The sequence below is a fragment of the Cryptomeria japonica genome, chromosome 5, assembly GCF_030272615.1.
Source record: "Cryptomeria japonica chromosome 5, Sugi_1.0, whole genome shotgun sequence".
Classification (NCBI taxonomy): Eukaryota; Viridiplantae; Streptophyta; class Pinopsida; order Cupressales; family Cupressaceae; genus Cryptomeria; species Cryptomeria japonica.
Window position 1 is genome coordinate 467,018,294 of NC_081409.1, and position 12,788 is coordinate 467,031,081.

The 12,788-nt window shown below is 35.4% G+C and overlaps 1 protein-coding gene across 4 annotated transcripts in view; it reads left to right on the forward strand.

The window, feature by feature from the left end:
• Nucleotides 1-12,119, forward strand: part of LOC131036811 (putative methyltransferase At1g22800, mitochondrial) — a 151,222-nt gene extending 139,103 nt beyond the window's left edge. For 2 of the 4 annotated variants that reach the window (XM_059221487.1, XM_059221486.1), the window contains 3 exons: nt 10,854-10,918; nt 11,042-11,131; nt 11,221-11,751. In XM_059221487.1, coding sequence (XP_059077470.1) covers nt 10,854-10,918; nt 11,042-11,131; nt 11,221-11,340 — 275 coding nt within the window. In that variant the 3' untranslated portion in view covers nt 11,341-11,751. Of the gene's footprint in view, nt 1-10,853; nt 10,919-11,037; nt 11,132-11,220; nt 11,752-11,854 lie in introns of those variants that run through there. The other 2 variants (XM_059221485.1, XM_059221488.1) reach the window with 2 other exon arrangements.
• The last annotated feature ends 669 nt before the right edge of the window (nt 12,120-12,788 follow it).

Below are 12,788 nucleotides of genomic sequence, written 5' to 3' on the forward strand. Positions count from 1 at the left end.
GAACCCGGTAACCTAGTTTATGATCAAAACTTAGAAATTTCATTTTGGGTTGAAGCATCTAATACAGCTATATACATTCAAAATAGATGTCCTCACTCGCACTTGGATAACAAAACTTCTCAAGAAGCCTTTACTGGTGTAAAACCTAATATCAGTCACTTAGGATATTTGGTTGCCCAGTTTACATCCATGTGCCAAAATAAATTTTTGTAGGCTATAGTGAAACTTCAAAAGCTTATAGAATATGCATACCTGGACATAGACAAATTGAACTAAGTAAAGATGTCATTTTTACAGAAGACATTGCCTTTAAGAAGGCTAAGAGATCAAATGAGATAGAAATACTAGATTCACATAAAGGTATTGAAGAGGATCTTGCTCCCGAGTTTCAGAAGGAGTATCCAGATGAAACCACAAATGAAAGTCAGATTCCTCCAGAGATTCAAGGAGAGGAACCAAACAATAATCACAAGAGACCACTTTGGGCTAGAAAGATGACACAGGAAGCAAAAATGCATGCAGCACCTGAAGGGACATTCAGAGAGAACAAAAGACCTCGTAAGTTAACATATGATGCATTAATGAGTGAAATCATTAATTCTGAACCTACTGGTGTTACAAAAGCTCTCAAGCGTCAAGTTTGGAAGGATGCTATGACAGAAGAGTATCAATCCATTCTGAAAAATGATGTTTGGGACATAGTTCCTAGACCAAAAGAGAAATCTGTTGTCTCGTCCAAGTGACCCTTCAAAATTAAACATGCTGCAAATGGCAGTATAGAGAACAAAAAGCACGTTTTGTTGCCAAAGGATTCTCACAGAAGGAAGGTATTGATTATGAAGAGGCATTTGCATATGTTGCCCGGTATACCTCCATTAGAGCAGTCATAGCTATTGCAGCAGCTAAAGGCTGGAAGATCCATCATATGGATGTGAAAATTGCATTCTTGAATGGGACTATTGAAGAAGAAGTTTGTCTAGAACAACCAAGGTTTTGTGATTCATGATGCAGCTTCACATGTGTGCAAACTGAAGAAAGCCTTATATGGACTTAAACAGGCTCCTCGAGTTTGGTATGAGAGGATCGACAACTATCTATTAGGTCTAGGATTCAACAAGAATGATGCAGATCCAAATCTTTACTTTAAAGTAATTAATGGTGATATGTTGATACTAATCCCATATGTTGATGGTTTGCTAATTACAAGAGAAGCTCACCTTGTTGTTCAATGTAAGAAGGACCTAGCATCAGAATCTTCCTTGGATTGGAAGTCTGGTAGAAATCAAATAGTATTTTTCTAAATCAAGGGAAATACACTATTGATATTCTGAAGAGATTTGGGATGTGGAATTGCAGGCCAATGTCGACACCCATTGAAACCAACTTACATAAACTAAAAGAAGCAGCAACAAAATCCAAACTTGCAGATGCTACTCTTTACAGATAGATAATTGGATCACTGATGTACTTGGTTAACACTCGACTGGACATTTTCTATGCAATGAGCTTTGAGTCAGTTTATGTGTGAACCTCGAGAGATACATCTTGTTGCTGTGAAGCATATATTGAGGTACCTTCAAGGTACTATTGGATATGATCTCAAATATAAAAATGTTGACCTAAATCTACATGGATACCCTGATTTTGATTGGGTTGGAAGTGTGACTGATCGGAAAAGCACATCAGGATGTTGCTTCAGTTTGGGATCAGCTATGATTTCTTGGATATGCAGAAAACAGTCTTCAATAGCTCAAAGCTCAACAAAAGCCGAATATATTGCAGCATCTTTGGGAGCAAGAGAAGCAATATGGCTCTAAAAATTGCTTGTGGGATTATTTGGTGATCCTCGAAAACCTACTATCATCCACTGTGACAATCAAAGCTGCATCAAACGTCTGTAAAGAGATTCCTTACCACTATGTGAGAGACATGATAGAAAGGAATGTGATCGAGTTGGAGTATATTAATACAAGCGATCAAACAACATACATTCTCACCAAGCCTCTCCCCAGAGTGAAATTTGAACACTTCAGGAAGAAACTTGTTATGGTTGAAATGTAAGTTATTGAGATTGAATCCCAAAATTGTTTATTTGTATTAATATAAATAAAGATGTTTAATGTGTAAACTCTTTTGTCATATGTATGACTCTATGACTTGTGAGCCTACCTTGTGTATTTTATTGAAAGGTGACGATCTTTCAAATAATGAACACTCGTATCTAACATTGTAAGGTGACAACTTTACAATGATTAGTTCACTATCATGAATCCATGATGAATATCACGGGACTTGTTATTTATGGACATGTCATGATAGTTAGTATCTCTTGGACTTATTGATAGATATCATGAGACTTGATATCAGTTGAATATCATTATGCTCCTTATGAGATAATCATGGTGGATATTATGTGACATAATATCCATGGAAATGCCATGACTTGTTATGGTAGACATCATGAGACGTGATGTCAGTGCACATACCATAACTTGGATGTATATGTGAAGAATGTCATGTGACTTGATGTTCTAGAAACATCCTTTGATATCACGAGTTAGGTGATATCTCCATTGATATATACTTGATTATCTTGCCTAGCTAAGAGGGAGTGTTGATGCATAGTAGCTTCTGTCAGATATAAGGATTATCATTTATATTGATTATATATATATATAAGTATGTATGTATGTATGACATACATACACACATACACATTTCTTGTGCCTATAAGAATAATTATTTCAAATGCTTTGTAAAACCATCATCCTTGTATTTGATCGAAATACTATACAGATACAAGTATATTAATCTGTGTAATCAGATTCTATTTCATCTTCTCTTGCCATGTTTCGAGCAATGATCATTGACGGCAACATTGTTCAATATATAACAGATCAAGAAATGATCGTATTTATTATATCAAACATACCTGGATCGAGTAATGATCAAATGTAATGCACAGCAGATTGGCGGCTTTCATAATATTGTTTTTGGTTTTTATGTTAACTAAACCGATCGAGGATTGGGCCTCTTGAAAGCACCCTTTGGCAAGTGTTGTTTTTGTTTGAGAGAGGGCCATGTCATGAGAAGACATGGCTCCACATTGTGGAGACATGTCCCCTCATGACATGTCCCTCCACATATATATTTATACATGCCGATATCATAAAGAGAAACATATAGAAACAAAAATGCTCTCGCCCTTTGATCGGCAATCTCAGACTTGAAGAAAAGAAGTACATCAGCATCTCATCAATACATTATTATTTTTAACATTCATATTTGTTAAGGATTAAATTCTGAATATATACCCTGAAATCAAAAGAAGAAATCAGTACATTATAATCTGCATATTGTAAGAATTGCAGTAGTCTGAAATAAATTTAATATACTTTAACACTCTTTCTTGTGTAAAGCATGGATTGCAAGAAGACTTTTTGGTTTCTTTCTCTATTGCTGCTTCTTCTGACATCAATCAAATGTGTCAATAAATAATTGAACAGAAGGGAAAGGTCTACTTTGTTTTATGTGAAGTTTGAATAATATCCCATCGTGAAGTAAGAGATTGGGGAATCCTAGTGCAATCTTCGACCTTGGTCTGAGCATTAAGTATCGACATCTCTGAAGTTTGTAGAGGAATTAACACTTGGACATGGTTCCTCTTGTAGCAACTCTAATTTGTGGTATTGCTTCCTTTTCATATGAACAAAGTCTAGCCCATGCACTTACGGCGGGACTAATATTTTGCATTCACGGGAGTATGATGGTCTGCACCTGAATTTACTAGCATCTTTGTATTCGTTATAATATTTCATCAGGCTTACCTTTGATTAAGTTTGGTGCATGAAGTTTATTTGCCATAGAGATTTTTATCGGAAACTTTGAGGAAATAAGGCGTAAGGCAATGTTATGGTTTTCAAACATTGGAGACTTTAGAAGAGTTTGAGGAATTAATTTAAGAATAAAGATATTGTCGTTGTTTGAAAGCATAGCGATAAAAAATATTGATGGATTGTGAGCCTTAGTTGGGCCTATGAGTCGTGTGTCTAAGACATGGATTTTATCCCTTGGCGTGGCATCATCGAGTTTGTATTTTCCTTTAGTATAATGTGTGAGCTTCATATGTTGTAGAAAGAACTTTGCGCAAGCTGAACATTGAAGAGTATTAGACGAACCCAAGACCTTCAATGCAGCACCAAAGGGGAGGAGTTAATCACTATGGAAGTCATGAATCTTGAAGAAAGAGTTGCCATGAAGATTTAAGACAGTGGTATGCCGTTAGAAGGATCAAGTGGGAGATCTTGTTGGAGACGTGATGAAATATCCTCCCGTGTTGGCAGCCTAAGGGAAGTTGCAGCATGGTCTATTTTTCCTGGACGCTTCATTCATTTTTGCCATTGTGAATATTAGAGTTGTGTCTCAGGGGAAGTAATACAAGTGCAAATTTAATAGAAAAGAGATATTTGGAGTTGAGTGTGCCCCTTCCAATTTGTATGAGCTCTTATGCTTCTCAGTCTGCAATATAATCATTTAGGACCAAATTATGAGCAAAGTCATTAAGCCAATAGCTCCTTGAAATCTCTTAATGCTCTAGCTTGTGATGCTAGTGCAGTCAGATGTAATAAGAAGGCGGGATCCTAAATAATGGTACAAGAATCCTTTACTCATGTTTTTTCAAAGCAATATTAATAGAAAAATATATTGTTTGGCAATTAGATGGGAAATTCTGTTAGAATATTTAAATTTGCATTTTTGAACATTGGCAAAACTGAAACTGCACATCAAACCATTGACAAACCTCTACAAGCAAACTGTTTGACAAATTACCTCTATTGAGTGTGTTAAAGGTTTGTGAAAAATTGGCCCTAGAACAGGGGGTCTTCTTACAATGATTATCTTTTTATAGAAATTTGAGTTTAGTAAACAAACCAAACACCAAAACCACTCAGCTGTTGAGGCAAGGGTAAGCAAATTGTTCAGTTGATTGAAAAGGTAAAACAAATTGGGCAAGATTCGATAGAGTCTTGCCAACTTGAAAATTTAGAGTTTTCTAGATTAAAGTATGGCTTCAATGGTAGCAAAGGCTTTAACAGATACTGGTATCAATCTCAGTTCACAAACTAAATCAGGAGATGTTTTCATTACTTTGAATCAATTGGAAGGATATTTAGGCATAGTGGGACAGTCACCTTCAAATCAATTGGAAAAATCTTTCGCTCCAACAGTGACTTTACTAAGTCAGCCCAAATGGTTGAGCAATTCAAATGATGATATAAGAATTATGGTTGCAAGTTGTTTGAGTGAAATCATGAGGATTTTGGCACCTCAAGTTCCATATGATGATGAGACAATGAAAGAGATTTTGCACTTGATTGTAGATAGTTTTCAAGATCTTGATGATTTCAGAAATGTTCACTATTGAAGAAGAATTGCTATTCTAAAAATATTTGCAGGAATCAGAATTAGCAATCTTTTAATAGATTTGGAAATGCATGATTTGATCTATGATATGTTTCATCATTTCTTGGTCATAGCCAATGGGAGACATGACAAAGAAGCCATTGCAGCTATGAAGACCATTATGATCTTGTGTATAAATGAGAGTGAAGTTATATCTCAGCCCCTGTTATCCAATGGCTGTTCAAAACAATGAGTGGGTCGTCTCTTCCACTGCATGTGAACTAGTCCAAGGTGTGTTCAGTTCTTGTGAGGGAAAATTGAAGTCTATTTTGAAAAAAGAAGAGCAGAAAATAAAAGATGAGAGATTCAATTCAGAGAACAAAGATAATATCTTGCCTAAAGATGGAAGTGTATCAATTCTTCAAAATATTTCTTTTGATGTTCATGCATCGATACAAATTGAAAATGAAAGCAATGAAGTGATCAAACCAGAAGCTTTGATTGCCCAAGAGGTTGATACAAATTCAGAAATAGTAAATGCACTACCTAAGGTTAGAAATGAAGATGTTGGTGATTCATGCTTTCATTTCAAAGACACTGGAGGTTTCCTGTTTGATTTCCAAAACAAGTCTTTAGCTATGCAAAATGAAATTTCTCTCCCTCATGATTCATGTAGTAGGACTGATATTGAAAGTGTTGATTCTATTGAGTGCAAATCTGATTTTCCCTTGCTTGCATCTGATTTAGAGCAAAATCCTAGTGTCCCTAATGTTTCAGATTCTCAGCTTCTTGCTCCAAAGATAAAGGATGAGGTACATTCGATTGGGGACAGCTCTACGGTTAAGGAGAATTCTGATTTCATCATGTAGCATGACAATGGTTCATCATCCGTGGGTGATCAAGATTGGGAAAGACATCTTTTGGTATGGGCTGAAAAAGAATTTCAGATTTTATCGACAGTGGATGGCACGCACAAGTATGTGGAAAATTTAATTCATGATATACCAAGAGATCAAAATAAAGTTAACATCTCCCTTGCTGATTTACAATCAATTAAGAATAATATGGAAGAAATCAAAGCGACTTTCTTGCATGTAATTCATGATAGAGATATAGCCACTAAGCTTGCAGAAGAGGCCGTAGATTTATACAAGGAAGCTCAAAAGAAGTTGAAGATTGCTCAAAGGACCCTACAACAAACAGAAAATTAGTTTATTGTGACTAAACAATTTTGGGAGCAAAAGAATAAGGGAGTGGTCGAGGAGATCCAAGAGACGATTGAAGAGCTTGATAGCATACTTGAAACTTTTTGTTCAGACCAACTTTGCCCAAAATCAGAAATGAGAAATTTGGATCAGCAAGAACAATGGTTTGATAATCCTTTGTTTGATTTTGATGATGATTTGATTCATAACAATCCTTTTTTTGAGATGGATGATGGAGTTCCATCCAATTCTAGTGATGTAGACGAAGCCGAGCACAACAGTATAGTGTTGAGACAGAATGGGAGTTGTGAGCTTTATACTAGTAATGTTGTTGTTCCCATAGTTCTTCGTAGAATAACAATCTATGATTTGCGAATGAATAGATTTCCCTTTGATCAGCAATCAAGTTTGGTTTGGGTTGATTGTGGGCAGATTAATGGTGAGTTCTCATAGGTTTTAATGTTGATGGTGGAGAGAATTATACCAAATACCATTCCTACATTGGTTGATGATGACAGATTCCATTGAGATGTTGGCTCATTGTTTGTTTCCTAATATCAAGTTTAGTTTCTCCAGATATTCCAGTTTGGGTTATGATGTTGGGCACTTCTCGGTGTTCCAAGAGTTGAGGATACAAATTGAGGACACAAGTCAGCTTGTTATAATCAGAGTGGTGTACCGTCAACATGGTGGCTTCTCCCTGAGATTGACTTGGAATTCTAAAATCATAGGGAATTCAATAGTGGTTGTGAATGTTTTTGCTGAATTCTTTCAAACAATCATTCAAATGATTTTCTGAAGGAATCAAGAGATGATAGTACCAGGCAATGAGTTTAGCATAAGATCATGGCAGCCTCAAAGATTGGTATGGGATCTTGGTGCTAATAGCTTGAGGATAAGCAAATTTTGGGCGGGAGGACTTGTAATGCCCCCTTTTGGCTTAAGATATAATTAAATAATTAAAAGCATGTTTAATTATTTAATAAGCCATTAGTGTAATTATTTAATATTATTCCTTTAAAAAAAGTACATCATAAGGATAATATTTTATAATTACTTAAGTGACTTAATATCAAATCAAGTCACCTTTAATTCAAAAGTGAAATAAAAGAAAAGAAAATGGAAAGGCAAGAGGAAATGGAAGGCCAAGGGACATTCAAGAAATTATAAAAGAGCATCGAGAGGATTGTTTGAGCGTGTTGGGTTTATTCATTTCTTGGTTGTAACTTGGTCCATATCAGCCTTCCTGAGGACGAAATCCCTCTTGAAGAAGACTAGCTACGGTGGTGAAAGATCTACTCTTGCTGGTGTTTATTGAAGATATCAGACATATCTGCTGTTGGTATGTGGATTTCCAATCCTTCTTTACATCTTGTATTTGTGATTGGGAAGTTTTCGGTACATCCAATCTTTCTGTAAGTTCTGTGTTTATGATTGGAAAGTTAATTCTGTTATTTTGCTGAAGGTTGTAAAGATATATCTTTTTTGATGACAATATACATATTTTATTTCTGATCTCTATTCTAGCCAGTGATTTTATTATTTTACATTATATTCCGTTTGCAAAGATATTGGATGAATAGAAATCAGTTCATGCAAACCGTTTGTCTAAATTATTGTGGAGCATTTGGTAAAAAATGGAGCAAATATCCATAGGGGATATTTCATTTGATCAGTTTTGCAAAGCAATTGTTCTTGGGTTTGAGTTCAATTGGTTAGATGGAGCCCTTTGATGCTTTTGAAATCGGTTTTTGACCTTTTGGGTGCTCTCCAAACTTCTTGGAGTAGCAGACTATTTTTAGAAATTCACTTAGTTGCCTCCAATCATCGTCCCTAGTCTTGAATTTCACTTTGGTATTGATCAAAATTTCAAAATTATATCTTTTGGGTGCTTTGTGCAGCTTGGTTATATTATTGAAATTTTAAATTATTATTGCACTTATGTTGTCTAATGTTGGAATTTATTAGAAGGGACAACTAAGTGTAACAGCTCATTTTAAAGGTGTTGAAAAGGTATTTCTAATGGATGCTTTAGAAAAGAGACTTTATTCATGAGAAAACATTATTATTACACAAAAAGGTGAAAAGCGCTCCCATGAAATTCATTATTTATTTTATAAAAGGAGTTTTGGAGCATTTAAGGAAAAAAGTAATATTTTATTGCTTCAAAAAGCTATAGAAGGACGTTGAGGGCTCATTGTTTGGTTGCTGATGAATTTGATTTTGCTTCAGCATCTTGGAGAGAATATGTGTTCTTCTCAAAAACCTTTGTGGACGAAACCTTCTTGAGTTTGCTGGTTTTGGTGGTGACAGATCCTTCCTAGCTGGTTTATGGTGGTTTCACTTCAGAAATTACATTGGAGCTTCAATGGAGTTTGTTGTTTTCTGTGGAGACTTTGAGGTTTGGTTTGGGTGTTTATTATGAGTCTTGTTGTGATCGAAGGTGGTTTTTTCTGAGTTTTCATTTCAGTCCGTACAACTTGTGTTTTCTTCTAGTGATGCCCTAGCTGGGCTGTACAACCTGGTTAGCTTGAAGTGGATCGAGGGTGAAGGCGTGGAACTTAGTGCAAGTGACTCTTTGGGCAATTTGACTTTATTGCTGGTTTTTAACTTGAGGTTTGATCATGTTGCATCCTTGAATGCTGTACCATAAGCATTGTTTGCTTTGAATGTGGCGTGACAGTTGCAGGGGTAAGCGCCTTGTGTTTTTGGTGGTTTCTGAGCCTATAGGGGTGGTGTCTAGGCAAAGCTCAAGCTACTCAAACTTTGGGAATTGAGATAACAGAGTTTGATGAGGAATTAGCAATTTCTTTCTAGTCAAGTTGCCTATGTCCAATGTCCAGATATAAACTGGATTGACTGAAATTAATATATGGTCCTGTAGCTGCTTGTGCATTGACATTGACTCTGTTTTGGAGGAGCAGGAAACATATAACATCTTTCTCTACAGCTGAAGGGTGTTTTAATGCATATTTTGGGGAATAGAGTTTGTTGTTTCAGGGCTGCCTTTGAGTGCAAGAGATGCCAAGTGTTACACAGGTCTCTCGTTTAATTTCCAGGTCTTAATATTAACAGTTTGACAACCATTTTGAGCACTGAATGTAGCATGGTGTTCATCTAGCTGGTTGCTATAGCAAGGAATCAACTCATGTGATGGAATGATGAATTTCTTGAAGACTGATGATGCTGTCATGCCCTACAATCAGCAATAATAGACCTGCAACCAATTTCTTATCAAGTTTTCCAGGTATTTGTAAATGTATTTCAGTTGAATGTTTATTTGGTGAAGTGTTGACTCTTTCTTTGTATGCATATACACAACAAACTTGTAACAGCAAAAAAGAGATATGTTGCAAATTGTAGCAGGCTTGTAACAGCAAAAAACAAACATATTGCAACTTATATCAGAATCAGTGAAAGCGGAAAATTCTCTATTTTGCATATTCATTGCTTGGTCCTTGTTGTGGTTTCATTTGGCAAAAAGAATTCAAAAAAAAAATTAGGGTGTTTGTTACAATGACCTTTTAGGATTTTTAGTGTCTAAAGTTGTCTTTGGTTTCAAGTTGAAGTGGAGAAAATCTGTGGCAAAGCCAAAGGAATGCATTCTGAAGGAGATTTGTCTAGCATCTGCCAAATTGTGTTCCACAGTCTTTCTCTTAACCTCATTTATTCCTTTTTATTCCTTTTTTAACCACTTTCAGATCTTGCTTCCATTGCCACTCTCCTAGAGGAACTCCAAAAGCTTTTGTAATTTTGTTGCACTTTTTGTGCTGGAGCTCCTATGATTGATTTCCTCATTGGCTATATTTGCCTATAAAGATCCTGCAAACACCGTTACTGGACAAAAGGACTAATATAGAACAACCTGAAGACCTGGAAAGGAAAGATGATCACAATTTGGCTAAAATATTGACTTTGGTCAAAATTCATCTGGATACTTGCATGATGTATATAAATTATAATGTTTCTTGTCGTATGTGCCAAAATCAGGGAAGGTAATTATTCTTACATCTTAAATATCTCCGAGAGATATCGCAAAGGATGATGTGTTATAACTTGACATGGTTGTGATTTGTACTCCTTTGGTGTTGGTATCCATATAGAAGTTTTAACTGATACTTTGTTTTTTTGTTTTATTGAGAAACTTTTTGAGTATCATATTCAACTGCTGACATGTTTCTGATTTTCTACTGGGAACTGACAAGTTTATGTGTACATGTGTTCTTACCTTGACTTGGGGAACAGCTCTGGAACTTATTGAGCATCTTCGTTCGATTGGTGAAACCAATGCCCTTCTGCAGAGAAATCACGTGAGCCTAGCCTTCTAGTACTATTTATTCTGATTTAAAGGTTCCCTTCTGCAACCAGATCCATTTAATTTTGAATGCTTGGCTTAATGGATAACAAAAATTATATTGTTTGTACTTAGCCAGATATTAAAAAGGGATACTGCTTTAGCAACTGCTGCTATTTATCAGTCCATGTTTGGAGCTGAGGATGGAACTATCCCAGCTACATTTCAGGTCAGATAATGGCAATAACATTTGTTAACATCCTTTTTGTTCACTAATATGAGCATGCTGGTAACCACAAATTTTGCTACATTAATCAGGTCATTTATATGACTGGCTGGGCACCGCACCCCTCACAACAGAAGGCCAAAAAGAGAGGTTCTGCAAATGTTTCATTTGAGGATATTCAGAGAGAGTTTGGGAACCAGGAAGCCCCATAAATTCGTGGCTTCTTAACCGGTAGTGTATGAATGACAGGACCTAGCATTTAGTATGATGTTTAATTTCCATGCTGGACTTCCAGAAGCTAAATGCATATAAGGTGTACTGCATGCATTTATATCTGTGCGAATGTAATTGGTTATGCTTTAGTAAATTTGGGAGGCACGCTGAATATTGCAACTAATCTGATGGTTCAGCATAGACAACTGCAGGTGAAGGCTATTCAATGCCACTTGCCATTTTGGGGGAGTAATTAAATTTTCTTTATAGCCTTTAATCAGTCTCCACAATTAATTTTGCAAGAATTGTATTAAGACTTGGTAAACTCTGTCAACTTTGTTGTGTATTCAATTTGACGTGGCATGGGTGTTATTTTGTTTCATCAATATCGAATAGTGCATAGACACTGATTTAAGTTAGTTCTTGTCCACCATCAATTTGGTTCTTTTTTGTAATTAGTTAAATGTCCTGAAAAAGAATGTAATGTCAGGAAATAATTTTGCTGATTTGCAGGTTAGTTTTGAAATGGAACGAGGTTTTTGATACTGCTGTTACATCAGTAGTCAAATACTACGATATAATGCACTCACAAGGAATGTGATTTAAATCAGAAAGGCTTAGTCGGGTATCTTCTGTCCATTTATTAAATTTTCAAATTTGAAAAATTTATAAATGTCATTGGTAAACTAAAAAGCAATTGCTAAGTTCTTTACTTTAATAACACTTGTATATTATTTTTCAAGTAAAAATAAACCATCATCCCAATCATTTTAAATTATTCAAGGGCCTATTTTTTTGCTGTATAGAGCGAAGATGTTTGGGAAATCCCTAATCTCTTAATTTGCAATTGCTATGGTTTGTTTATTGTTACTATGTTTGTAACCGATGGTGTTAATTTTTTGTCAATGTGTCGGTAGCTATTAGGAATTAGTTGTAAATAGTTGCTAATCATTGTTTTTTAATGGCAATTGTTGGGTATGGAATCTAAATTTATAGATAGCAAGGTTGCCAGGAGATTGGTACTGGTACTAGTATGAGAGACTAGTACTGCTATACATACGTCTATTTTTGAAAAATAAGAGACGGGTACTTGGAGATGCTTCTTTTTTAATATAAATTATTAATTAATTAATTTTTTAACAGTAAAACTGAAAATATTAGTATCACAAAACAGAAGCACATATGTTGTTAAATTCCTGAATTCCGAGATGTCTCGGGAGACATGTCGCAAGGGGTTGCATCCCCCACTACTATGATACTAGTCCTCTCTATTTTTCATGTAATAGTAGAACGCACTACCTTAGAACAAAGCAATCATTGTTCTTCATTAGAATTACTTGATATGTATTGTATGTTATTATAATGATGAAATTCGCGTGCCAATGCCATTTTACATTTATTTTTGTGCTTTTTTAAAAGAATGACTTAATACATTTACTTATTAAGT